At 65.1% G+C, this 26,667-nt stretch overlaps 2 protein-coding genes across 2 annotated transcripts in view; one reads left to right on the forward strand and one right to left on the reverse strand.

The window, feature by feature from the left end:
• The first annotated feature begins 4,707 nt into the window (after positions 1–4,707).
• On the forward strand, positions 4,708–21,554 carry TOLLIP (toll interacting protein). The gene is made up of 6 exons (XM_037146286.2): positions 4,708–4,883; positions 13,555–13,704; positions 14,804–14,986; positions 15,706–15,858; positions 16,246–16,336; positions 19,432–21,554. Exons 1-6 carry the CDS (start codon positions 4,851–4,853, stop codon positions 19,644–19,646), a joined length of 825 nt encoding a protein of 274 aa, XP_037002181.2. The 5' UTR covers positions 4,708–4,850; the 3' UTR covers positions 19,647–21,554.
• Positions 21,555–24,323: 2,769 nt separating this feature from the next.
• MUC5B (mucin 5B, oligomeric mucus/gel-forming) overlaps positions 24,324–26,667 on the reverse strand; it is a 49,718-nt gene continuing 47,374 nt past the window's right edge. Inside the window, 6 exon segments of the mRNA XM_053658243.1 lie at positions 24,324–24,726; positions 25,302–25,404; positions 25,535–25,580; positions 25,716–25,838; positions 25,949–26,038; positions 26,390–26,506. Coding sequence (XP_053514218.1) covers positions 24,522–24,726; positions 25,302–25,404; positions 25,535–25,580; positions 25,716–25,838; positions 25,949–26,038; positions 26,390–26,506 — 684 coding nt within the window. The 3' untranslated portion in view covers positions 24,324–24,521.

Raw genomic sequence — 26,667 nt, forward strand, 5'->3', positions numbered from 1 at the left:
CCAAGGGGTTGCCGGTTCGATTCCCAGTCAGGGCACATGCCTGGGCTGTGGGCCGGGTCCCTGGTGGTGGGCACATGCAGGAAACCCGTCAATGCTTTTCTCCTGGTTTGTCACCCTCTCTTCCCCTCTCTCTAAAAACAAAGAAGGAAAAGTCGAAGGATAAACTGCTGGGTGAGATTTAAAGGACGTGAGTGAGAGGACACACATGAAGCACCTGGAGCCACACGGGGCGCAGACTCGGCCTCCCAGGTGCCACCTATCGGGTCCCGTGGATACGGGGACCCGGGTGCCCCAGGAGCAGGTGGAACCCGGACCCAGAAAGGGGGGGAAAACACCCGTGACAATGTGGGCTGGGCTGGGGGAGGATGGCAGGAGCGGAGACATTGTTCAGGTGACACGTGGCCTAGGCTCTCGGGCTCCGCCCCCAATCTCCGAATGGAAGCTGCTAGTTGGGGGGCCGATGGGCAAGTCAGAGCCCCCTTCGCAGGCCACGCTTAAGACAGAAACACACTGGCTGGACCCCTGGCCTGCAGCGCTGTCCCTTCCCTACACGTCCTGCCTAAGGCGTCTTCTCTGCCCGGCTCTGTGGCCACATCGTGAACCTCCCCAAAGCCCCGTAGCGGCCGCTCATTATTATCTCACCTGGTGACAGCTCCTCAGACCCCCTCTGGGTTGGAAGCCCCGTTCTCTGGGCCCCCCACCCCCACAGCCGCTTCTGCCTCAGCCCCCTCCGCCTTTCTCGGGGACGCGTGGCCGGCACCCTGGCCGCTGGGTCGTCTGCCTCTGCTGGACGCCTTGGTGCCACGCTAGGCTCCCGGGTGCTCAGACCCCCAGTTCCCCCCGACCCTGCCTCCTGCACAGACCTCGAGACAGTGCAGCTCCTGCGGGTCTCGCCTTCTCCTTGGTAACCGGCCCTGACTCCCTCAACTGGGAACGGGCTGGTTCGGACCAGTTCCATCGGGAGCTGCTTTTCGGTTTGGCACGAGTCAAGGGTCTGAGGGGAGTCTTTCCGTAAGGCTGGCCGATTGTTCTAGCCCATTCACTGAAAAGCGTGTCCCTTCCCCGCCGCTCGGCAGGGCCAGCGCTGTCCGCAGTCCAGCTCCCGCATCTTGTCTCGGTCACCGCCGCCCGGGCGGACACGGCCCTTCGCTCCCCTCCGCGCCGCCTCCTTCCCCTGCAGCCTCCTACTACTCGGCCGCCTTCTTTCCTATTCCTTTTAGGGTCCGTTCGTTGAATTTCTTTTTAAAAAAACAACAACACCCTTTGGCATTTTAACGGGAATTGCTGTTTTGTAGGACCACCGGGTGGCAGGGGGAGAGCTGGCCGGTTTCGGGTGGGTCTGTGGCTTCCCGTCTGCGAGTGTGGCGCCCAGGCCTTCTCGCCTCTCGACGTTTTCGGCCCTTCCTTAACCCTTTGGCTCACTTTTTCGCAAGTTTTATTTGTGCCCCTTCTATCCTTTTGTTGCTATTTTTGTGGAGATCTGGGAAATTGAGAACATAGCCTGACCACAGCAAAACAGGCTGATTGTAATCTGCTTAGCTTTGAATTTTGAACCCCCACCCTGTTCCCGCGTGCGGTCTCTGTCAGCAAACAGCCAACTGCCACGTCTGCTTCTGTTCAACGCTTGCTTGCTCGCCCCTATATAAGGACTTAGCTGTAAGTGTTCGGCGTGTCTCTCATCTGCAGCCCTTTTGGGCACCGTGTCTCCGGACACCCCGAGAGTTCGCCCCTGCGCAGGTTAAGCTTGGCCAATAAAATAAGATCAAAACCCTGAGAGGTCTTCGAAAATTATTCTCGCGTCTGGTGTATATAACATTTTCAATGGGATTTTACAGAACCGTGTCCTCTGGTTATTGCTGATGTTTGGGTGCTCGGGGAGGACAATGTCCTCCCGCCCTCCCTGCTCCACCCCTCACCTTCCCCTGGCCCCGGGGAGCTGCCATCACCTGGCTGGGCGGAGGGAGACCTGGTGGAGGTCAGTGCTGGGGCCCTCCGCGCAGGCCTGTGCTGGGCAGCGGCCAGTCGCCCCTCTGCAGGGGCCCTGGCTACTATTCTTCGTCCTTTCGAGGGGAGGGAGAAGCTTCCTGGACCTGAAATTCCTCCCTCACTGTGCCTTGCTGGTTCCTTAACTCTGCCCTTCCTTGGTAAATGGTCACTTCCGAAAATCCCTCCAATTACCTTTCTAAGCATGCCATCTGTTTCTTGCTGGGACCCTGACGGATACAGTGATTGCCACCAGAAGAGTCCCCAGAGCACAGCCCCCCCACCCCCCATCCAAATGGGATTCTAGGCTTGGGCTGCTCGTGTATTTGATAAGCACGTGAACAAACTCCTTGCCGGGGGGAATCGGGCCCTGGGATCTGCGTCACACAGCGTCATCGAGGTTCTGGGGTGCGCTGCACGTGGAGGGTGGGGAGACAGGAGGCCGAGGGGCTGAGGCACTTGGCCGCTTTGACGGTGACACGGAGAGTTTGCTGTGGGCCGCCTACTGTGGAAGGCTCTGGAAAGTGCACGCAGAGGAAAAGGATGATTCAAGCCTTGGGTGTGTCAGTGCCCCCCATCAGCCCACCAGGAACACACCCGCAGCTCAGCAGGGCAGGGCTGTTACCGGTGGAGCTCACGAGAGGGCACCGCGGGGACACACAGGGCGACTCAGCTGGAGGGTTTTAGAAAAGACCTGTGACAGGGCCTGGGATTCTGTCGGGGGTGGCGGGGTTGACACAGAGGGGTTCTCCTCTGGAGCGGATGCTGTCGGAAGCTGGGGTCATTCTATAATTAGGCTTCTTAACAATTCTAATCTAGAAAGAAGGAGGGGAGACCAGGGGCAAGCAGCGGCAGTCACACCAGCCAGGAAGCGAGGTGCTGGCCACTCGGCTCTGCCTGTGCTCACACGCGCTGGCCGGGCAGTCCTGGTGTTCTGGATGCCTTGTGGGCGGGGTGGCCTTGTCTCATCTCGATGGTCTGTGTACCTGCCCGTGCCCCGCAGGGGGCGGCAGGCCCAGCTGAAGGCAGGCCTCTTCCCCTTCCTTCTCCGTCAGGGACTCCGAAAGAACCCCTTGTCCCCAGCAGTTCTAAGGCTGACATGGCTGCAATGCTTGGCAGAGAAGGAGGGGAGCGTGAGACCAGAGGTGGGGAGAGGAAGCTCTGATGTGACCACCTCAGGCCCAATCACAGACTCAGGAGTGGGGAAGCCACAACCCCATTTCCTGGTTATATTGGTGATTTCCCCTGACCAGACGCTGCTGGCAGCTTCAATTCCTGCTGTGGGTGGTGGGAGGCTTAGGCGCCATCTCCCACGGAGACCAGGTAATGGATGGCGCTGTTCCTCCTACACAGGGACCCCCATCTTTCTGTGGCCTGCTGAAGCACTCCAGCCCACACTCACCTCTCCCTTCCCTTGACTCCTAGTTTTAAAATTTTACATGTAAGTGCTCTGCCTCTCAGATGATTTGGGGGGGTAAATCAAGTGCCTAATGCTGTCTGTGTGTTGTTCTCCTGGCCCTCGACCCCCCTGCCCCCCACCAGGAGGTTCGCACAGCTGCAGGAGGCTGTCCACAGATGTCTGGGATCAGGACCCTCCACTCTGCCCATGCAGGACGGGACTCCGAGGCGGAGACTTTCCTCCCTGAGACACTGGGGACTGCTGTCACCTAACAGGGTTGGCTATCCGAAGTACACAGGTCCCAATCCAGGGTTCAGGGCAGGCTTACAGGGTTGGGGGAGGGGTGCAGAGGTGTGGCAGGTCGTTTCAAGTGGAGGACCTTGGCCCTTGGCCGTATATGGTAAGGGCCTTCAGTACAGGATATCCTTCAGGACAATGGACCCCGAGTGTTTGGAGTTCAAGTTTCCCTCCAGCTGGCCTGTTTGCTCCATGGGAGGGATGGTCCTGGGTGCAGGTAGAGGTCAAAGCTCTCCTGAGTGCTGCTTCTGGCACATGACTTGGGGTTTTGGTTCTTGTCTCTGAAAAGTGACTCAGTATTTTCTTACAAACAGCATGGGGCCATTGGGAGCAGGTTCCGAAACCGGGAAGGGCGGCATTGGTACTAACCGTGGCTACTAGAACCAGTAAGTAGAGACAAGAATAGAATCTTGATCAGTGCTTTATTCAGATGCCTGGGATCTGCGAAGACGACGGGTAATGTACCCTAAAAACTGTCTTAACATCTCATTTGAAGCCGACCTTAGGAAAAAAAAAGGGTAGGTAAGAGGGTTGGAAGAAAGGTTAATCAGGTTGGAGCTGCAGTCCGAGATTTTCCTAGTATTTCTTTATGTGCCCCACTGTGCCGCTCCCTGGGACACAGTGGCTCTGGCACCATCTCGGGGCCTGCAAGACCCACCTGGGGCGCGAAGGTTTCACCGGCTTGTCCACCTGCCGGAGTCACATGTTCATGGGTCCCGGCTCCGGGAACAACAATTTTCCACGGGCATTAGTCATTTGCGACAATTGACCATAGCTACAGCTAAAATCTTTGACTCTCGAGTTCCCTATGAGCCTTGCGGAGGCCCCGAGCGGGAAGGGCACCGCGGGTCCCCACCTCCACGGGGCAGCTCCGGGCTCCACCAGCCAAGCGACCTACTCAGGGGAAACCCAGGAGCCAGCAGCCACCAGTAGCGGGCCGGGCGGGGCCGCCCGGCGACCGCGCAGGCGCCGGCCAGGAGCACGCGTGTGTGCGTGCGCAGCGCCGGAAGGGGCAGGGCCGCGCGCACTTACGCTGCCAGGGCGGAGCGGCCGTCAGCTGACTGTGGTGGCCGCAGCCTCGCTGGGACAGCCGTTGACAGTGTCGCAGGCTCCGTAGGGAGGGTCGCAGGCTCGTCAGTTCTCAGTGGGCGAGGCCGGCCGGCGGAGCACCATGGCGACCACCGTCAGCACACAGCGCGGGCCGGTGAGACTCCGGGCCGGGCGCGGCGGGGCGCAGCGGGCTGGCTCCCCGCTCAGGCGCGTCTGGCTCCTGGGCTCCCGGCGAGCTAGTGGGCCGCCGGCGGGGTTGGCGGGGCAGTCCCCTGATGCCGAGGGCCCCGTATCTTGAGGGTCCGGGAATGGAGGAAGCGCTCCTGCGGGTCCCCTGGCCAACGAGTATCTAGACTCCTCGCCTGTCCCGGAGATGGGCGAGGCCCCGAGCCCCGCACGGGCCGTCGCCCTCCCTCTCCGGGCAAAGGGAAGCTCCCGGGCGCGGCCCTGTCTCTAACTGGCGTGAGTGAGGGCGAGCCGGCCGGGCAGCTCACCCTCGGACTACGCGGGGGCCATCTCGCCGGCCCCCTGCCTGGAGAGAGGAAGCCTTTCCACGTCATCTGCTCTCAGAGCCCGAGGGAGCCCCCTTGGGACGTAGGCCTGCTGAGGCTGCGCGGGCTGCGCCGGCGTCCGGGCGGGAACAGCCCGAGGCAAACAGGTGTCGGGACCCCCACCTCTTCGCAGCGAGTGGTGGCCCCAGTCTCCCCTATACGCGCCTAGGCCGCGGGGAAAGCCAGGCTGCTGGCAGCACTCTCGGGGCCCTGCCTAGAGCAGAGGCCCCCGAGGTCAGGCGGCCCGCCCCTGGGCCATTGGCGTCCTCAGTTCCCGGTCCCCGGCCTCCTCTGTGCACTTCCCCAAGGGGCGTTCAGCTAGGCAACGTCGAGCAGCTGAAGCAGCTGACACTTGGGCGCGGAAGTGGGGGGTGGGGAAACGGGCGTCAGTGTTCAGACCGGCCGTGCTGAGAAGGCGCCCGCATGCTGTCTGACTCCACGGTTCTCCAGATGGTGGTGGAGCGGCCCTGTGTTCGTGTCCCCGTAGACCAGACTCTGGGACCCGTGGGCGGGCAGGGCTGCTGGGCTGCAGGAGGCGACCTCGCGGCCGGGGTCCCGCATGGCCGTGCACCCCACTCTGCCAGTTTGGCTGGTCGCTGCCTTGTGGCAGCTCTGTGAGGCGAATGAGCAGGTGCAGCTCTTGCAGCGGAGCTGACCACATGTCCTGTGAACCACACAGAGGAGCCCTTGGGGTGGCCGAGGTGGTTCTGTGGGTCTGAACTCGGAGATGGGTGTCTGTGGTGGCCAGCCAGGGCAGGGGTTGGGGTGAGTCAGGTGCTGGAGGAGCCTGACACTGGGTGGCTGAGTGGGGGGTTTGACAGGTGCAAGTGGCTGCCTGCTGAGGGGCGCTGCTGGAGGCAGGGCTGCCGGGGGCCCACGGATTTGGCCCTTGAGTTTTGTCTGGTGACTGCATTGCCAGTTGTTCCTGGCACATGCCCTCTGTAGCTTCTGCCCCCCCCTCCTGATGCCCGCTCCTCCGGCAGACCGGGGCTTGCCAGGACCTTTGGCCAGCGAGCAGAGCCTGGTGGATGGGCTCTCCCTCAGCAGTGGGCGCCGAGCGACGCTCTGGGTGCCGGGGAGGTGCTGGGAGTCCAGGGGCTCGGCCCGTCCACAGAGAAAAGCCATGGGCCCGTGTGTGCTTGTGAAGGCAGCTTTGGGCCAGTGCTCGCCATGCCGCATCGCCTGGGCAGCGGGCTCTTCCCAGGCCCCATCTCTGCCCACCCGGGAATGGGTTCTGTTCGCGACGGACTCCGAAGTCTGACTGTTGCCCACTGCCTCCATAATCAGGAGTGACAGGCAGGGTCCCCAAGAGTGTGCAGGAGGTGGGGGGCAGGTCTAGGAGGTCTTCTCCAAGGGTCTCTGGGTCCGTGGCGCCAAGGAGCTGGGTGAGGGGCCATGTGTAGCGTGCGTGAGACCAGGAGCCCTGGTCCCTCGCCTTCAGTCGAGTGTTGTGTCCCCCTGCAGCAGCACCCCTGCGGCTCTCTGCCGGGGCTCAGGGGACATGCTGTTTGTGTTTCCAGGACTGCGGGTTCCGTGCGCAGCCGCAGAGGCTGCCCCACCCTGTGCCATGCACCCCGATTTCAGCAGCACCCTTGGTGTATTTGTATTGGCAGCCCTTCCTTTGCCCTGTGTTCCTGTCTAGTTCACAAACTCTCAGAAAGCACCCGGCAGGCGCCTGCAAGGACCGAGACTCTGGGGGCCCCTGCCGTGCACACCGGCACCTGGGAGCTGTGTGGGGCCCGTCTGCCTGGGGGGCAGCTGTCAGGCCCAGTCAGAGGCAGCTCTGACTCAGCAGGTCTCCCTGGGGTCTGGCCGGTGGGGCCCAGGGTCAAGTGCGTTGTTAAACATACACATTTCTTTTCTTCTTTTCTTTTATAAATTATTTTATCGTTCAATCACAGTTGTCTGCATCCCCCCCCACCCGGCTCCCCCATCCCAGCCCAGCCCACCTCCCTCCCTTGCTTCTACCCTCCCCCTGGGTTCTGTTCGTGTGTCCTTGATAAACATACACATTTCTTTTAAAAAGAAGGTTTTGTGGGGTTTTGTTTTAAGGTTTTATTTGTTTACTTTTAGGGCAAGGAGAAGGGAGAGGGGAAGACAGGGCGAGAAACATCCACATTTGGCAGATATGTTCATGCACTGCCTCTCACGCTCCCGACACGGGACCTGGCCCTCGACCCAGGTGTGTGCCCTGACCGGGAGTCAAACCGGCGACCTTTCCATTCATAGTCTGGCACGCAGTCCAGTGAGCCACGCCAGCCCTGGCATTTCATACTTTTATTTGTCTTATTTTTTGTTTTTCTTTTTCTCCCCTTGCCTTGTTTTGAATTGAGTAAATAGTTTTTTAAAAATTCAAGCTTTTGTTTTTTGCTGGTTTGGAAAATGTATGCAGGGTTGCGTCCCTGTTCTCTTCACCGTCACCCTCCAGGTTTTGATGTGTGGACAGGTCAGGATCCATGCCTGACCTCTGCTTCCTACCGGACCGGCCGCTGCTCAGGCGGCCGTGCCCCATGGCGGGGCCAGCCCTCGAGTGTCGCTCTCTCTCCTGCCGTGTGGGGTGCGCCGCCCCCGCTCTGTCCGGAATCCCCAGCCTCACAGGCCCTCAGTGGCCCGGCCCTGCTCCCAGCTGGTCCTTCAGGGCGTCCCCCAGGGCAGCTGCCATCAGAGCTCCGGAGGGAGCGTGCCAGGGTGGCGGTCACTTCTTGCATTGAGTGAGGGTCTCACTCGGCCCCTCTTCTGGACCTCCCGTCCACGCTGCACGTGACACCCTCTTCTGTTTGCCACTGCTCTGCAGGTGGCTCCGTGAAGCCGGGCCAGGACTTTGGTGTGGACTGTCCGAGCGAGTTTCGGCTCTACCCTGGGGCAGGCGCTTGGCGCCTCTGAGTCTTGTGCCCTTGGGTGTGACCCTTTCTCGCCATGCGGGCCGCCGGCCCTCGGACTTGTTTCCTGTCTCAGAGCTGGCTGGGCTGCTCCTCACGGCCACCGGCCCCCTCTCCAGTTCCCACTCGCCGCTCTTTGTCCTCCGTTCCTGCGCCACCACCTGTGCTTTCGGGGACCGAGGGAGGTGACCGCAGATGGCGGGCCAGGGCTCTAGGCCAGGGACGGAGCAGCGGCCTGCCTTCTGTGTTCGGAAGACGTCTCGTGTGGGTTCTAGGACTCTGGGAGACGGGCTGCCGCCGGTGGGCACGGGCACAGCAGGGACAGCGGGGTCCCTGCTCTGAGTCACCGTCGCCCCTCGGGCTCCCTTCCTTGGCCCCTGCTGCTCCTCGGCTCAGTCTGTCCTCGCTTGTCCAGAGGTCTCGGGGCTTCAGCACCCCGCCCCCGCCTTTGTCCCCGACTCCACGTCCGCGTGTCCTGCCACTGCTGCCATCGCCTAGAACGTTCTGGCTGTGCCAGGGCAGCCTCTCCTCCCCTCGGACGCCCCCACTGCCTGTGCGTGTGGGCCCGGTGGGTCTGCCCTCCGTTTGGAGCCGGCTCTACCCTTCACGTTGTTCAGGCCAGAACCTCGGGGTGGCCCTGCCCCTCTGGACCCCTCGGACGTCCTGCGGCGCTGCCCACAGAGCCGCTCTCAGCTCAGGTTCTTCCCACCTCTGCCCCGCCCCACACCCTGCCCCACCGGCCTGCCTGGTCCGTCTGGTCGGCCCCAGGCACGCTGGGCGCCTCGCCTATGTCAAGGTTCCTGCTGCCCGTCCTCCACCTCTGACCTGCTGTCCCTCCGCTGTCTCAGGCACCGCCCTCCCCCCCTCCACCTGCCAGAGGGGCCCCTGGGTGGCCTGGAGTCTCAGCACAGGGGTCTCCTCCGCCCGCCTTGGCCTCCCCTCAGCTTCCGCAGCTGATACCCTCGTGTCTCTTGGACTTTGATGGCCCCTCCTGCTCGGCCAGCCCCAGCCCCACCCAGTGCGGGCTCTGCCCACGGCGCCTGCAACCCTCCTCGTCCTCCACTGACACGCAGGCGCCAGGAGAGCAGCGATGGCGCCCGCACACCCGCTGCAAGGCCTCACCACCTGCCGGGTGCCCACCACCTGCCACCAGCACCGTGCCCCCCACCTCATCCAGGCCCTGGGCACCCCCTCAGCCCTCTGGTTGGCTGGTTGTTTGTTGTGGCTTTTTAAGATAATTTTCACCCAGGAATATGTTTTTATCGATTCTAGAGAGTGATAGAGACATCAATCAGCCATCTCCCATATGCGCCCTGACCAGGAATCAAACCCGCATCGTTCTGGCACGTGGGACGATGCTCCAACCAGCTGAGCCACCCGGCCAGGGCTTGCTCCATTGGAGTGAGGAGAGGGAGTGCCACCCCAGGCTGCAGGCTGGCTCGCCGTCCCAGCACCTGGACGAGAGGCCATGCGCCGTGGGGCCCCCCGGTCTGGGGAGCCCGGCACCGGCCACGGCCGCATGTGCCTCCTCTCTTCCGCTCTGAGCCCCTGCGGGCACGAGGCCGTCTCTCTGTTCCCTCGACAGCCCGGGTTCTGGCGTCTGCTGTGGACTCCAGCAGGGTTAGGACAGCCGGGCGTTGTGGCCTGGAAGTGCCTGGCCTGTCTGGAGTAACTAAAAAAGTTGGGGACGGCATGGGTGCTAGGAAGGGGACAAGAGCCGGTCTTTGCCAGGAGACTAGAGAGGGTGGGACAGGGAGAGCCCTCCGTGGCCTGGAGGGAAGCGGGCAGTGAGCGCCCACACGGTGGGAGGGTGGGCGGAGGGGCACGCAGACCTCTGCCCCCATTGCTTTTGGGCCTGTCCCCTCTTCTTCCTGTTTCAAGGAACAAGGATGCCAGCAGAGGCGAGCAGGCCCTGGAGACCGGGGACTGCTGGTGCCACGCAGGCCCCCGTGGAGTTGTGGCGTTGAGTGTTGGTGGGGAGTTAGGTTTTCTCCCGACCTGATTTGGGAAGGTGCTGGACGTCCAGCAAAGCCTTGGTGACCCCCGCAGCGACCACGGTGCAGCTCTCACCTCGCCTGGGCTGCTGCCGGGTGTCTCCTGGGGCTGCACAGGCCTGTCTTCCGTCTGGGCTGCACGCCTGGGGCGTGTAGGGCTGAGCGAGCAGAGCTGCGGGAGACCTTCCGGCCCTCACCAGCCCCGGGGTGGGCGCCCGCACCTGCTCACCACGGGCCGCCACACAGTGAGCCAGCCGGCCTCACCTGCTCTGTCCTGGTCCCCGCGGTCTTCCGCCTCAGCCTGCACGTCCGTCCCCAGCCCCTCAGCACCGTGGGGGACAGATTCTGGGTCACACTGATCTCTGGCCCGGATGACTAGCAGCCAGCATCCTCTCACAGGCCTTCCGGTGTGGTGGGTTCCTGGGTGCACCCGAGGCCCCAGGGGCCGCTCTCCTCCAGGCGCAGCAGGCGTGGTCCCCAGGGTGGGGCGTCGCCTCCCCGGGCAGCCCCTGACCTGCCCGCGAGGGAGCTTCTGCTTTGTGTTTCCCTGTCCCTCTGGGCCTCAGCCTGACCCCGCTGTCCTCACCACTGCACCGGCTGTGAAGGGCAGATTGACCCAGAGCCAGGTGACCAGCTTTGGGGGTGTGGTGAGGGTGTGGGGGGCCTCCTGGGGCCAGGTGTGGGGGCTCCAGGGCCCTTAGCGCGCCCGCTCTCAGCCCAGGCTGACGTTGTGTGAGGGCTGGCTCTCGGAGGAGGCAGCACAGACGTCACTTCTGCAGGGCATCGTGGCACCGTGGGCGTCGTGTTGCCGTCGAGTTCACGGACGGCAGGGACTCGGAGCTTGGGGGTGGAACGGCAGGTCGGCCACCTCCCGGTGCCCGTGTGTGCGGGGGTGCTCGGAAAGTGGAGTGGAAACGTTTGCTGTTCATTTCAAGTGCTGGAAAGAGCGTCAGAGCTAGTTTTTTAAAAAGTGTTTTCTGATAGCAAACAAAAATGAAGTTAAAGTTAAGTTCGCTGAAAGTGTTGAAGAAATTTTACAAGTGTTTTACTTTTCTTGGAAACTGAAGAGTTCCCTAGTTTTGTCTCACTGCTGCTGAGTCCCATGTAACCTGCCGTACGACGGTTTACGCGTAGCCCCGCGCTGGGCGATTTTCGGTTTCCAGTCTAACTTGTGCCGCGGACATTTGCTCGGCTGCCACCCCCAAGGCCGAGCTGCGCCACGTGGAGACTGTTCTCCTTGCCCCTCCCCGGAGAAAGTGCGGGCGGACGCGGGGACGCGACAGACCCGGTGTAGCTGCGGCGTTAGCACACCGAGGTGGGCAGGCGTGTGGGCAGCGGGGAGGAGGACAGCTGACCAAGGCTCCTTGGAGGGGTGACCCATGCAGGGCCCAGGTGGCCCAGGGGCTGGGCCGGCGCGGGGCTTCGCTCGGGGAGGGAGAGGCTGTTGCAGGCCAAGCCTCGCCCCGGCCGGGGTCCCTGTGGGCAGCCGTGGCGGCGGGAGGAGTGGCCTTGGTGGCCTTGGTCCTTCCTGTCAGACTGGTGACCAGCTCCCAGTGCTGCTGTCCTCACCAGTGTGGGGCAAGCACCTGCACTGCACAGCAAGAACAGGCACACCATTCGGACTTGGGAAGAGTGTTTATTTTAAACAGACAGATTCTCAAGTCCTTTTATCTCTCTAGGAAACGTACGCCTGGGGGGAGGGGAGCTCTGGCCTTGCTCAGGCGGGGGCGGTTATCAGGAGTAAGCCTGCTGCCTGTGCTTCTCTCCCGGGCGAGGGCGGGTGGGAGAGGACCAGTGGCTTTAGGGAGCACAAAGTTACTGTCTTGAAACAGACTGGCGTTTATAAAAGTAGCCTTTGGTCTCCAGAGTCCAGAGACTGAGGGCTCTGTGCTGCTCCGGTGTGGAACCAACCCGTGGCTGTGTATCTGTGGGGTGCGGTGGGGTGGGTGGGCCCGTGCGTATGTCGAAAGTGGCCAGTGGCCGGCCGGGTGGCTGGCTTGTTTGGAGCATGGAGCTCTGCACCAGGGTTGCAGGATCGGTCCTCGGGTGGGCGGGGCTGGCAGACAGGCAGTGGCGGTTCTCTCTCTCGCTCCCTCTCCAGCACTCTCTCTCTAACATCTTTGAGCGTATCTTCTTGGTTTAAAAAAAAAACATCAGGGGAGAAAAGTAAAGAAATTAAAATGAATACCCCCAAAACCAAATCCCAAACTGGAACATTAATTTCTTAATGTTTTTAGGCATCAAACGTCCTTCGTGTTTTTGGCTCAGGGGGCAATGCTACCCCTCCTCCAGGCGCCACAAGGTGGGAGGCGCAGGGACAGCTTCTGCCTTTTGGAGGCTGCTTGGGTCCCTGTCCTGTGGCGCTGCCTGGTCCGAGGGGACTGGGCGTCAGCACAGCACCGAGGCAGCAATGTCCTGCCTGAGTGGCCGGTGCCGTGGCAGGGAGTTCCCAAGGTGGGAGACCGGGTCTTGGTGCGGGGTGGGGGTCGTTGGTGCTGGAGTGGGTGCCCCCCCGTGAGCACCAGCCGAGCCTCTGCTCGCGGCTCGTTGGGGCTGGGAGCCCTGTGCTCCCGAGTCTGAGCCAGCAGCGCCCGTGCTTTGGCCGCCTGTTGGAGCATTTCTGTCACCGTGACGTGGCAAAGGCGCGCCTGTCGGCGCACATTAGGAACGCATGCCCCCTCAGCTGGTGTGCCCTGCCGCGCAGCCCTTGGCTTGGGCTCAGGGACACAGGCGTCCGCGTCTCGCTCCACTCCGTCCGGGGGCCTTGACGAGGGTGCTGCCGCGGGTCCCCACCAATTCTGGCTTTTGTCTCCCCTGCTGTTTCTGGGCGCACTGCTCTCCGGGAGCCCTTTGGGTTCACCCCCCAGCGTGTCCCTGGAATGTGTCGTCCGGCCAGGAGCCACTCCCCCCTGGGCTCCTTCTCCCCGGTTGGGAGTGGGCGGCCTGGGCGCCGTGAGGGACGGGGCGGGGTCCCTGTGGCTCCCTGCTGGCCGCAGGCAGCTGGCGGAGCGTTTTGAAGGCTAGTTATCCTGTGCGGAGCGTGGACAGCAGTCCTGCTGAGGGCAAGGTTCCCCCCGGTCGTCCGCACAAGCAGGCCCGGCCATCGGCAGGCCTGGCCCGCAGCTGAGGCCCTGGGGGGTGGGTCCTGGACAGTAGGCAGAGGGTGTGAGGCACCGCCCAGCAAGCCCATTTGAGTGTGCCCCTCCCTTAGGGACAGCAGCGTGACCTTCCTAGAGCTGCTGAGGGTCCCAGCACCTGCCGAGTGACAGGGGCCCCAGGCTGGATGCCTGACCTCGTGACCTCACCTTGTGCGGATGAAGAAACTGAGGCCCAGTGCAGCCTGGGCGTCTGGGCCCCGGCCCGCCCGGGCCCGCAGTGCTAACGTGTCTTTCCGGCCCCAGGTGTACATCGGCGACCTCCCGCAGGACTTCCTCCGCATCTCGCCCACGCAGCAGCAGCAGCAGGTGCAGCTGGACGCGCAGGCGGCCCAGCAGCTGCAGTACGGAGGGGCGGTGGGCACAGTGGACCGCCTCAACATCACCGTGGTGCAGGTGGGTGCGGGTGGGGGGGTGGCCGGGTCGGGGGCCAGGTTGTGTGTCAGCGCAGGGAGCTGCTCCGGATTCCAGGCCGTCCTTACACACGTGCCCCAGGAGGGGATGTGACCGATGTGGACATGTCCCCAGGGCTCTGCCCCAAGTGCCGAGGCAGCGGGGTGCGCTCCCCAGCAGAGGGGCCTGCAGGGCTCGGGTCCTCCTCTAGGCCCTCGGCATTGCCCTGCCTGCGAGTCTCCAGGGCTGCCTCTGCACTCGCCTGCGGGGGGCCAGGGACTGGCAGGAGCCACATGGCGGCAGCCGTGTGGCACGGCCCCTAGAGGGTGAGCGTGAGCAGACAGGCCGGGCAGGGGAGGCTCCTGGGGAGTCTTTTGGAAGGGGAGGGGGAGCAGGCCGTGGCCTGGACGCACAGGGCAGGCAGCAGGGGCTGTGTCTCCACGGTCCTTCAGAAGGTTGGCTTCTCGGGTGTGGCGTGCTGGCGGCATCAGTAGGCAGTCTTTGGGACAAAGGTTCATCCTCGGTCCTCTCTGTCGGCCCGTCCCTGCCACGCCACCGCCCAGCCCCTCAGGGCTCTGCATTCGCCCATTGTCGGCCTCGGTCAGGTGCCGGGGAGCGGGTTAGCTATCCCTGGCTGCTCTGGGTGCTTCCTGCCGGGCGGCCCAGGGCTGGCCAGTGCCCCGCTCTGCTCACGGGGGTGGGGTGGGTCCGGCCTTTCCACTGGGTTGTGGCTGGTCTCCGTCGGGGTGGGGCCGCCCTCTCTGGGGACTGGAGATGGGAGCATCCCTCCACATGGCATCTGCAGAGCCAGCCCGAGGGGCCAGCCTCCAGTCTCTGAGAGCAGGCCTCCTCGCCTTCCCCGAGGCCCAGGGCAGCTGTGTTCTGCTGTGGGCTGGGCCTGCCTGGGCCGGGGTCTCTGCAGCGTGGTGTTTGCATGTAAGACTGTGGTCCACCTGGAAGAGACACCTGTTCACAGCAACCTGGTCTACCAAAGCCTCCATCTTACCCATCCAGACTCTTGCGTTCTCTCCCTGTGAATGCGCCCCAGTCCCAAGCAGCCATCGGGCTCCGCCCCCTGGTTCTGACGTGGGCTGTGTTTCAGGCCAAGCTGGCGAAGAACTACGGCATGACCCGCATGGACCCGTACTGCCGGCTGCGCCTGGGCTACGCGGTGTACGAGACGCCCACGGCCCACAATGGCGCGAAGAACCCGCGCTGGAACAAAGTCATCCACTGCACCGTGCCGCCCGGCGTGGACTCCTTCTACCTGGAGATCTTCGACGAGGTGAGGGGCTGCTCCGCCCTGGGCCCTGGGTGCAAGCCCCACCCCGCCGAGTCGGCGGGGGGCGGGAGACTGCCGTTTGAGACCGTCACCTCCCTAGCAGGGGTGCAGGGCGAGCGTGCCGGGCAAGCTCCTCCGGGTCCACCAGGCACGCTGCCTGCGTGCCAGGCCCATACACGCCGTCACCGGAGGATCCCTGGCACCTGTCCCCCCAGACCATGTGAGCAGGGCAGGTGTGAGGGGTCACTCCTGTGCCGGGTGGGACTGCGCTTCTTGGGGGTGCACGTTGCAGGTGGCCCCTCTGAGTGGCCCTGGGATGTGGCAGGTGGAGACGGGGGCTCTTCCTCTGCCCGGTCCTCCAGGCACCGGGCTAGGAGCCCCCGCCCCTCCTGCGGCCCAGCCAGGTGCCTCAGCAGGTAAGTGCGTGAGGGTGGGCAGCGAGGCAGGAGGGGCCCCTCCCCTCTGTCCTAGCCTCCGCTCCCTCTGGAGAGGTTAGCTCGGAGAGCACCGCCTTTCCTCCACCTGTACGGCCCTGCACCTGGGCTCCGGGCACGTGGGGGCCCTTGGTGCCAGGGAGCCGTCTCCACTGACGTGCTGTCTGGGGCTGCGGAGGAGCCCGACCCCAGGGGAGGGGGCTCCTTGAAGGGGCAGGGCTTCGGGAGGTGGTCTGGGGGTGGGGCGAAGTCCTCAGTGCTGGTCCCCCCCCCCGCCACGCCCCTCAGCGCGCCTTCTCCATGGACGACCGCATCGCCTGGACACACATCACGATCTCGGAGGCCCTGCGGCAGGGCGAGGTGGAGGACAAGTGGCACTGCCTGAGCGGGCGGCAGGGTGACGACAAGGAGGGCGTGATCAACCTGGTCATGTCCTACTCGGTGAGTGCGGCGGGGGGCGGGGGGCGGGGGGCCCGGGCAGCGGCACTGGCCAACAAGGTGGAGCCCTCGGCCCCTGGGGGGCTGGGTCTCCATCAGACGCCCAGGGGCCTCACCCAGCCACGGCGTGGTCACGGGGAGAGCCCCCCTGCCCTGTTCAGACCGGGCTGGCTGCAGGGAGGGACCATGTTGGGTGGAGGCTGAGTCACGGGGTCACAGCCCATTTTCTGAGGGGGGCTTCTCTTACGGCCCTGGGGACCCTTCAGTGCAGCAGGGCCTGTCTTGGGCCCTGCCCCCCCCAGGACGTCCTGGTGAGCCGGCCGGGAGGAGGCCCGTGAGTGCGCCCGTGAGTGCGCGCCCCCGTGACCGGTGGTCTCCGGTGTGTTGCAGTCAGTGCCGGCCGCCATGGTGATGCCCCCGCAGCCCGTGGTCCTGATGCCCACCGTGTACCAGCAGGGTGTCGGCTACGTGCCCCTCACGGGTGAGTGCTGCTGCCCCCCCGGGGGCCTTTCTGAGGTGCCGTTAAACGTCAGGGTGCTGTAGTGGTTGGCGCATGGCCCCGAGACAGCCTGGTCCCCAGAGAGGCACAAGGACCCTTCCAGAAGCAAGGGTCAGAGGTGACCCCTGGAATCTTTACGCAGGCGGAGTTCTCCCCAGCTGCTGGCATGGATCAGGGCGGCCCAAGCCTGTGGGAGGGCAGACGGGGTCTTTGCAGCACGTGAGCCGCGGTGACAGGGCTCCCGCAGGCCGTGTGCAGTGCGCTGCTCGTCGACGGTCTGTCGGGTCACGTTCATCTTTGTAAGCCGTTCACCCCCACAGAGGAGCCCTTCGTGGGTGCAGCAGAACCGAGCTGCACTGCAGCTGTCGGGTCTGCGCACTTCCGGATCCTTAGCCTGTGGACTAACACTCACTTCCGGCCAGGACAGCATCTGGACTGGGGGGAAACATAGCTGAGGCAGCCGCTCTTTCCAGGTGTCGGCGCAGGCGATGCGGGACCGTGACCCCGAGAGCAGGGCTGTGGGGGAGCCCCAGCCTCTCAGCGCGGGGCCGGGGCCGGGGTCTAGGCAGAGCAGGCCGCCCACTGCGCCAGCTAGGCGGAGGCGGTGAGCACTGCGTGGGGGCTTTGGGGAGCGGGCGGCACTCATGCAGGGGTGCTGCTCCGGGGTCAGGAGGCCTGGGGACCAGGCCCGGCGCTCTTCGGAGGGCACCATCTGCCAGAGACACTGGGCAGTGCAGGCCACAGTCAGGGCAGAGCCCGCCCGTAGGAAGTGACCGAGGGGACCAGAAACGTCGAGCAGCTGTACCACGTTTCAGAAGTGAAGAGCAGTGTCCTAAGTGACCAGAGAGGGGACCTCAGCAGGGAAGTAGAGACTTAAAGGCACCAAGCAGGAGCTGTCGGCCTGGGACACACAGTGGTCGGACGACCTGGGCTGGCCAGGGTGGGCCTGCCACAAGCTCCGGTCAGTGGCCAGCACAGCCGAGGGCCTCCGTCCTGGGCTTCAGTGGTGCCCGCCCAGCTGGGGGTCTGGATTCGCTGTGTCCTTCCATCGCCTTGAGCTGGGGGTCTGAGGAGGAGCCGGTGGCCTGCTAGGGGCACCAGCAGTGCCCTGTGACCACCGAGTCCCCAGGAGCTGGGCTTCACACTGACGGAAGCCCCGCCCTCCGTTCTGGAGATCAGAGCCCAAAAGCACTGTGTCATGGGCTGAGGGGAGGACGGTTCTTCCTCTCGTCCAGCTTCTGGGTGCAGGTGCTGCTGGACTGGGGGCCGAGTCCCTGGGGTCCCCTCTGTCCTCACATGTCCCTCGGTGCGCCCGTGCCTGCCCGCTTGCAAGGAGACCCGTTGGTGGGTTGAGCCCCTCCCAGTGTGACTTGTGTCCCTGGATTGCGTCTGCGAAGACCCTGTGCCCAGTGAAGTCCCACTCCCATCTGCCGGGCCGGCAGCTCCACCCTCGAGGTCACCGACGCCAGCGGGCTGGGTAGTGGGGCGTCCGCTTTCCGAGCCAGAGGCGGACTGTGTGTCGTGTGCCTGTGGTTGCCGTCCTCGGCGCTCGTGCCTGCCTTTAAAGTTTGCCCTGGAGCGTGTGTTTCGGGGGGAGTAGATTCCTTAAACGGAGGCTCTTTTGCCGCCCTTTGTAAGTTTTGAAACAATCCCAAACTAACAGAAAAGTTACAAAGAGGGGGACGAAATTTTGCCACCAAGTCGCCCGTGTGATGCCTGGTGCCCCGCCCCCAGGTCCTCAGCTGCTGTCGCAGTGGAGGCCAGTGTCGAGCCCGGTGCCCTCTGAGTGTCCGCTGTCTCTCGCTGTCCTGAGCGGCAGGGCGGGCCCAAGTCCTGTGGGTCCTTCCAGGGCGGCGCGTCCCTAGCCTGCGGCTGACCCGGCCACCCCTGTGCACCCGGGCACGGCCGTGCTGTCGGACCTGGTCTCCCTGCGTGAGGAGCGGCAGTGCCGACACCTTGGGCTGAGGTCAGAGTGAAGCCGCTGCGTGTCCGCCTGGGCCGGCCCCGAGACTTCTGGCTTGGCCGACAGCATCAAACCACGCTCAAAAGTGGGGTCAAAGTGCCACCCCGTCCTGGCTCCCTCCAGTGGAGTTCCCAAAGACAGACGTCCGACTCTGAAGGCCGCCCATGGTATGGGGCAGCGCCGGGTGTGAGCCGGTGAGGGGGAGGCTCCGACGCCCACAGGTTCTCCTCCGTCAGGTGCCCTTCCCGAGGGGCCTGCGCCCTCAGCATCTCTGAGCCCTGTCCTGGGCGTTGCTTTGTGCACAGCCCTGCCGGTGCCCGTGTGGTCCCAGCATCTGTGTGGCCGAGAGTGAAGGGGTGGCTCCCCCGGAGTCTCCTGCTGGGACCCCGCAGTGCCCACTCCAGTGGTCTGGTCAGTGTCTCCCACAGCAGTGCAGGCCCCCGGGAGCTGGGGGACGCCGGCCCAGCAGCACACAGCCCTTGCGCTCGGGCACACGGGCTTGGCCTGTCCGACTCCCAGCCAGGCTGGCGGAGGCTGTTCCCTCGGTCAAGAGTGCAACGCTGTCACTCTGCACTGGTCACACTGCAGTGGTCCTCACAGGCCGCGGAAGCGCTCTCTCCTCCACTGTCCACCGGCCCACCGGGGGAGAGGGCGGTCTGGGGGGCCTCCAGGAGGCAGCTGCAGCTGCGGCACAGCTGTCTGGTGGGCTCAGAACCCCAGGAGAGGTCACTCCTGTTGGGGGCACATGCCTCAGTGATGGGACAGGCAGCCCCTCGATCCTGGGTCCTCTGACGAGGAAAGAGGGGTCACGGCGCCCCCACAGTGTCCTCATCACCACCAGCCAAGGTCAGTTTCCTTCTGCTCTGGTGCCACCTGGGTGACCCTGCTCCTGCCAGATGCCACTGTGAGGAGGGGTGAGGGCACCCCTCACCTCCAGGCTGAGGTGACCCACCTGCGGTCGGCCGCCCCGGGGGTGGGGACAGCTGTGGAGGCTCGTGCCCCACAGGGCGGAGCCCGGCAGGGTCTGGAGGGGGCCTCGCCTCGCCCCCTCTGTGCCGTGCCTCAGAGCAGCCGTCCCCTGACCCTGTCCCCTGATCCTGTCTCGTGCCTGCAGGAGTGCCTGCCGTGTGTGGCCCCGGCGTGGTGCCCATGGCCCTGCCCCCGGCCACTGTGAGCACCACGCCCCGCTGGAGCGAGGAGGACCTGAGAGCTGTGCAGGACATGTTCCCCAACATGGACCGCGAGGTGATCCGCTCCGTGCTGGAAGCCCAGAGAGGGAACAAGGACGCGGCCGTCAACTCACTGCTCCAGATGGGCGAAGAGTCCTAGACTCCGCCCCCCGCCCCGCCCTCCGCGCCGCCAGCCCTTTGGACTCGCCTGCCCAGGGTTCCCCGTGAGATTCCTGTCCAGAGCCCTGTGCAGCCCGGCCTTGGAAGCCCGTGTTGCCCAAGTCCATACCCGTTGGGGATGCATGTGGGTTTTTGGCCCCTGAAGGCCACTCTCGGGCTGTCCTCTGGGGGGGGACGAGCAGTGCCCTGCGCGCCAGCCACTTGCCTTCCCGCCAGGACGTGCGTGCTCCACTGCCACCCACCCCTCCCCCCGCTGTCCCTGAGGGTGTTGTTGGAGCAGCTGCCTCGGCTGCAGCCAGAGGCCGAGCAGCCCCTGGCTTGGTGAACGGCCTGCAGCCCTGTGACCTGCAGGGTCGGACATGCTCCCTGGAGGGCTGTGCCGGATCTCGCCAGCTGGAAGCCTCCCTCCCTCCCTTCCTCCCTCCCTCCCTCCCTCCCTGGGTGTTCTCTGTGTGCCTGGCTGCTCCACGGGTCCTGGGGTGACATGGCTCGGCCAGGCCTCAACCACGATGACTGCCTGAGCACAGCCAGCTGCCCGGCCCTGTCCCAGTCCCAGGTGGTGTCGGGCCAGAGCGGTCCTGAGCTCAGAGGTCCCTTCTGCCCTTCCCCGTGGGGCTGCACCGCCTGCCCTGGTTTGCCGTGTGCACCAGAAGCTGACGCCGGGGTGAGAAGGGGTGGGCAGGGGGCTCTGCTGAGCGAGGGGCGTCGGGGCTGCTGGCTGCCTGCCGACGCTGGTTCTGGGAGCACCGCTGTCCTGGGAGCTCAGCCTGGTGGCAGAGCAGGGTCTGCGGGGGCCCCTGACCTGCGGGAGGCGCACGAGGCGGCCTGCACCCTGGCCCTGCTCCGGCCGTGGATACAGGGCAGGGACAGTTTGGGTGAAGTCTAGTGATGTTGGAGGTTTCCCAGAAACAACGCACTTTAACTCACACCCGCGAGCTGGCCTCTCGTGTCCGCGCGTTTGGGGGTTCAGTTTGTGTCCAGCTGCAGTCACCTCCCTCCCCCAGGAGCTGCCCCGGCCCCGGCCTGCAGCCGCGCGGCCTTCCTGGTGGGGGTGTCGGCAGGGTCGGCAGGAGGAAGTTAGGTCTGGGCTCCAGGCTCCTGCCCCCCCTGCCCGTGCGGGCGGGTCCTCGTTGAGAAGACTGCCACCTGGGGCTGTGTCCGGTCAGGGGCCCTGCTGGCGGTGTGTTCCCGTGAGTCTAGAGAAAGTGGGGTCTGGGTGGCACTGGCGAGGGGGCGTCCACGCAGGCCCACCGCCACCCAAGAGGTCCTGACCCCTGGCCGGAGCCCGGTGAACGCCGCCCTCTCCTGCTCCCACCAGCACAGGTCAGCGGTGGGGCTTGTGCCCGTGACGCCGGGTGCTCCCCAGCCGGTGAAGCACTAGGCCGCCTGCGGCTCGTGAGTGTGCCGGGCCCAGGCTGAGACCAGCACTGCGCCCTGTCTTCCCGCAGCCAGGTCCCGGGGAGGCCGCGCTCGGCCAGAAGGTGACCCGGTGTGATCCCGGTGTGTCGGCACGATGATTTAGGGGCCTGCGCTTGGCACATCCCGCTCTCCTTTCCCACGGACACCTCCTGTTGATCCGAGAAAGGCCCCGCTGCGCCAGGCCTGCCGTAGGCACAGCAGGTCCCTGCAGACACGGGCCTCAGGGCCCACCTGTGTGCAGGCCGCGGTCCTTCCCACCTTCTCTTCGGGTCTCCTGAGCGGCCCCCCCACCCCCATCCCCAGCTTCCTTCCGCGTCGGCGCAGGCGAGGCCTCATGTGTCTGGCTCTTCTCGTGGGTCCAGTGTCCAGATTTTTCTTTGATTGTAAAATATATTTTTACTTTTCAGCCTTCTAATTTAACAAATGATCTATATAAAGATAGAGAATTAAAGTCCTTCAGGGAAATTGATTGTTGTTGTCCCTGACTGTCTGTAACTGAGCAGCTCATAGCCACATGGCTGGCGACCGGGTTGGGACAAGCGCCCTGCAGTGGACTCGCGGCAGGCTCACGTGAACAAGGCTCACGTCCAGTGGGCCGTTGGGGCCCTGGGCCAGGCCCCCGCCACGGCCCAGACCAAGCGGCAGCCACTTGGGAGCACAGCCCCTGCCATCCCCGCAGCACAGGCCCACGCAGACCCCGGGGCCACTGCCGCCGCCCCTGTCTGGAGGAGACCGCCCTGTGCCCTCGTGGCCTCTCTGGTTCCACATTCAGAGCTGGTCTTGACGCGCCTGTGGGAGCCGTGGGCTTCTGGCCAGCGGGTTCTGGGGGAGCACGGAGCTGCAGCTGGGCTTCCTTTGAAACTTGGGGTTTGTAAGTAGGGAGCCCCAGAAGGACTCCCTCCCCCAGCACGGAGCAAGGCCCCTGGCATCCTTAGGGTTTTAAGTCCCCCACGAAAAGGCGGGCCCCACGTTTCTGCCAGCGAAGGGGAGGGGCCTGCTGGGCTGGCCTCCCCGCCGCTGGCGCAGTGGTGGGAGACGCGGTCTTAGTGTTCAGTTGAGTTTGAACACCCCCCAGAACACCCCCGAGATGAGTGCCTTCGTGGCCCTGAGCTGTGAGGCGTCAGCAGCACCAAAGCAGTGGCCCTCGTTTGGAGAGCAGGGACGGGAGTCACAGGACTGGCAGTGCAGGCGGCGTCCCCGTCGGTTCTCGGGAAGCCCGGCCGGCGAGGAAACCCCGTGACACCACCGTGGGGGCGGCACAGCTGCCCAGACGCGCTCGGTAGAGACCAGGGCACTGAGCGGGGGTTCGTTCCGGGTCAGGGCACGCGCCCGGGCTGTGGGCCGGGTCCCGGGCGGGGTGTGCAGGAGAGGCAGCCACACACTGTTTCTCCTTCACCCTTCCTTCTCCTCTCTGAAGATAAATGCTGTTAAAAACTAAACAACGAGCCAGGGCGCAAAGGACTGTCGTCTGCAGCACAGGCAGCAGACCCGAGGCCCGTGGCCGCGTCAGCCGCCCCCTTGTCCGGCCTGGCAGCTCGTTTCTACCTGGGGCAGCGCCGAGCTCGCGTTTGAACTGCTAGGGAGCAGTTACAACTGTACAGTCCGAACATTACACTCAACCCTTTGAAGGCAACCACGAGACGGATGTGGCCCGGTGACAATGAGTTTGACACCCCGGGTCTATAGTAAGGTGACAGACTGAGCCCAGGGGACCGAGCAGAGAGCAGGGCTCGGGGTGACAGTGCAGGGGTAGGTGACACTGGGGAGGAGTGGAGGCAGACCCCGGCTCTGTGCCGCTCGGGCTCATCAGTCCTGGGTGGGTGGGAATCGTGGGGGGTGCAGGAGCAGGAGTGGCCGGCAGCCTCTCCTGGCCGACCTGCTTTGGAGCCGCGTCTCTTGGGTGAAGACTGGCAGCTTCGGGGAGACCTGGACGGTGAGGGGAGGTCAGCTCTCAGCGCGGCAGCTGCTGCCTGTCTCCCCCGCCCCACCATGGCGCCCGCCCTCCTGGAGCCCCGGCACAGCGTGTGGGAGCTGGCGTGGGAGCAGGGTGCCGTGCTCCAGACCCGGGGCTTCCTCTTGGGGGTACAAGGCGGGGGCGGCCGTTGCCCCCGCCTGAGGCGACTTCAGGCCATTGCCCATCCTCCTTGACCTTCCCCGTTGCACCCCTTTAGGGGGTGGACATGGGAGACGAGGACATTCAGACAGACACAGGGCGAGCTTACAGGAGTGGCCTCAGGGGCGACCCAGGGGGCGTGGCCTCACCTGCAACAAACCTACAACCTCGGCAACCTGCAGGGCCAGCTCCAGGGGGCCTGTCCCGACCAGGCTCCCTGAGGACAGGCTGTCACTGAAGAGCCCGGGCCTCTACCCCACCGGCCTGCTGCCCCTGGCTGTCCTGTCCCCTTGGAGTCATTTCTCCTTCCTCCGAGGGCCAAGCCCCCGCATCTCGGGGCCCTCGCCTGCTCCTGACTGGCACGTTCACAGCCTGTACCCCTGGCTGGTGCAGACAGGGAGCCCTGCTCAGGTGCAGCCCAGAAAGGAGAGGGGAGTCCCTGCCCGGGAGAGAGGACAAGTCCGCAAGTTGGTGTGTGCCTGGTTCCCTGAGGAAAGGGCACCCCGAGGAGGGAGGGGGGGCGCCCTGCCGGCGGTGGGAGTGGCTCCCTCAGGGCCGGATCCACATGCTGCCCCACCCCCAGCCTCCACCTGCAGCCCGTTCCCTAAAGAGTCTCGAACCCCCTGCGTTTGAAGTAACGGGGAGAGTGTACCTGAGACTTTGACCCCTGGCTCCTGCCAGGGCCCCCACAGCCGGCTGGTGACTGACCCCGGCCTCCGTGCCCCCTGCCCTGCTGCCCCTCCCAGCAGGTGCCGCACAGGCCCCCGGTGCTGCACAGCCCGGGGGGCCCCTGCACAGCCCAGTCCCCAGGGGGTCAGGGGGCCCAGTCGGCTAAAGAGGCAGCAGGACCACCACGTGTACACGATGCTCAGCGTTTATTTCCGAGGTCGGGGCTGGGGGAGCAAAGGTGGTGTTTCGGCCCTGACCCCTCCCCTCCGCCCCCCCCCCCCGGCCGCCCTGTGGCCGGGGCTGCTCAGCCCCAGATCCAAACGCAGGCAGGCAGCCACCCAGCCTGCACCGCCGCTGCGGGGAGGCAGCAGGCCCCGCCCAGGCAGGTGTCAGAGCTGTGGGGGGCGGGCCACACTCCCAGGGCCCACAGGCCTGCGGTGAGGGCAGCACCGCCCCGCCCCTCTGATGCAGGGGCGGGGCCAGTCGGGCGACCTGGATGGGGGGGCGGAGGAGGGCCTCCCTGGCTTGTGCCTTCCTCAGCTGGACCCCCACTGCACTGTCCCCCGCCGGGCTGTGGGTTCCACCCAGGGCAGGTGGAAGGTGGGAAGGTGGGAAGGTGGGTGGGGCAGAATGGCAGCAGACGGTGGTGGCCCCCTAGGACAGCACAACAGAGGCGGGGTCCGTGGGAGCGGCCGGCGAGGGCACGCAGGCGGGGTTGCAGCTGCACTGCTCCACGTGGGTGTAGGAGTGCTGCACGGAGGTCCCATCGGGGCACCGCAGGGCCACCACCTCCTCGCGGGCCCTGGTCTCCCGGCAGCAGGTGCACCGCCGCTGCATGGCCTGGGCCTCGGGGGAGTACCTGCAGACACACGACCCCTCAGAGACCCTCAGACACAGCCTCACCGCCCCGAGCAGCCCTGTGCTCGTCTGCATGCTCGGGCTTCACGGCCCCGGCCGGGGCGGCCCTGTGGGCCGTCCAGGTCATATTGGACCCCTAGCTTTTCCGGCCGGGCACCCTCTCTCACTGCACTGAACTTTCGGACCCCACAGACCCCTCCTCCGGGAGCCGGCCCTGGGCCAGTCCACCCGCCTCTTCTGGCCAAGGGCTCACAGCTGGTCACAGCCCAGGCCAGGGGGCGGGCTCTGCCCGGAGAGCCCGGCAGGTGGAGGGCCCTGCGTCTGCCCGGGAGCGCAGCTGGCCGTCTGTGCCCGGCTCTGAGGGGCGCTGTGTAGATGGACGGATGGATGTGGACAGAGGGGCGTTCCTCCGTGGTCGCCCCCTCCCCTTCCGGACCACCCAGGACCCAGCGCAGGCTGTCGGGCCCAGGGCGGGCCGCACGGGGTCACCGGGTGGCGATCTGTGCAGCCAGGGCACCTTCCCACTGGCCTGCGGGCCCGCAGCGGGGTGGGCAGGCGTGGCCGCAGCCCACTCACTTGGACACTCCTGGGCAGGGGCCCTCGCAGAAGGTCATGTTCACCGGGGCCTCGCAGCCCCGGTGTCGCAGCACCGTCCTGTTGATGCGGACCCGGCAGGAGTCTGGAGAGAGGAGAGGCGGTGGAGGCGGGGGCACCTCAGTGGGCCCGACCCTGGGGAGCTGGCCACTGAGCCAATGGGCGGAGGCTGGACGGAGCTGGAGGGCAGGGGCGGGAGGGCAGCCCCAACTCACCCTCTTCCTCGCAGGAGTAGCAGCAGCCTGTTTTCCGGAGCAGGCCCTGCAGCAGGGGACAGAGAGAGGGCTGGGGGTGGGCGTGAGCTCCAGAGGGCCTCCTGGGCGGGGATTCCAGGGCAGGTGGGCGGGGCCTCCCGGGAAAGGCGGCCCCAAGCTGTCAGATACCCCTGGCACACACCCTGCAACTGGACAGGTCTGGGCAGGCCTCGGGCCTCGGGATCAGCACGTGGACCCCGCTCTCGACCTGGCAGTGGTAGTGGGTGCAGTTGTCCACGAGGCTGTTGACCCAGGTCTCGTTGGGCTGAAATGCACGGGGGCGAGTGGAGACCGGGGTGAGGGTTATCTCGTGGTCCGGAAGGGCCGGAGGGGAGGGTCTCCCTGGTGGAGGGCTGAGACCCAGCCCCGCCTTACCTGCAGTACCCGGCCATCAGGTGTGAGGCAGGCTGTCTGCAAGCACTTCCCACAGCACTGCCCGGCCGCCGCCACCGAATACTGGTAACCCTGGGGGTCAGACAGGAACTTGTCCGGGCCTGGCGCTGAGGGGAGGAGGGCGCCCCCTAGTCCTTCCTTAGCCTCACCCCTTCCTCCAGCCCCCTCTCCACCTACTTCTGCCTTCCTAGAATCCGACCCCAGTCCCCGGCAGCCTGCAAGCCCCGCCTGGCCCTGTCCCCTCCACACACACACACACACACACACACACACACACACTCTCACTCTCTCTCTCTTCCTGCTTTGTGACCTCTTTTCAGGGAAAAACAAGGCCTATGCAAAGGTTGAGCTAAAGAATCTGCCCTGGGGTCTGGATGCCAGTGACGGAGATGCAACCAGGTGTGCCAGCCAGGGGTCGCTCACCTGGGGACAGGTGGTGTTGCAGGTGTCCTCCTCACAGTGCACGGTTGGCTCCTGGTTGTCCACAGACCGGCAGGTGCATGTGTGGCAGGGAATGGCCGCTGGGAACGTCGCCCCGATCTGCAGGGGAGGGGAGGGGACAGGAGGGCGTGGGTGGATGGCCTGGTGGTGAGGGCACCAGGCAGGGCCCAGGGCTGGGGCTTCTGCCTGGGCTGGGGGGGGCCAGGGGACAGCGAGGCCCACAGCGGCGCTCTTCCTTCTGCAGACGCAGTCACGGTGTG

Source organism: Artibeus jamaicensis, unplaced genomic scaffold (genome assembly GCF_021234435.1).
Source record: "Artibeus jamaicensis isolate MK-2021 breed Jamaican fruit bat unplaced genomic scaffold, CSHL_Jam_final scaffold_537, whole genome shotgun sequence".
NCBI classification, from domain to species: domain Eukaryota; kingdom Metazoa; phylum Chordata; class Mammalia; order Chiroptera; family Phyllostomidae; genus Artibeus; species Artibeus jamaicensis.

Excerpts from the sequence above, each read along its gene's own strand:
- TOLLIP (XM_037146286.2), top strand. The coding sequence starts at position 4,851 with ATGGCGACCACCGTCAGCACACAGCGCGGGCCG. Across the intron at positions 13,705-14,803 it reads TCAACATCACCGTGGTGCAG|GCCAAGCTGGCGAAGAACTA; the intron begins GTGGGTGCGGGT and ends GCTGTGTTTCAG. Across the intron at positions 15,859-16,245 it reads ACCTGGTCATGTCCTACTCG|TCAGTGCCGGCCGCCATGGT; the intron begins GTGAGTGCGGCG and ends GGTGTGTTGCAG.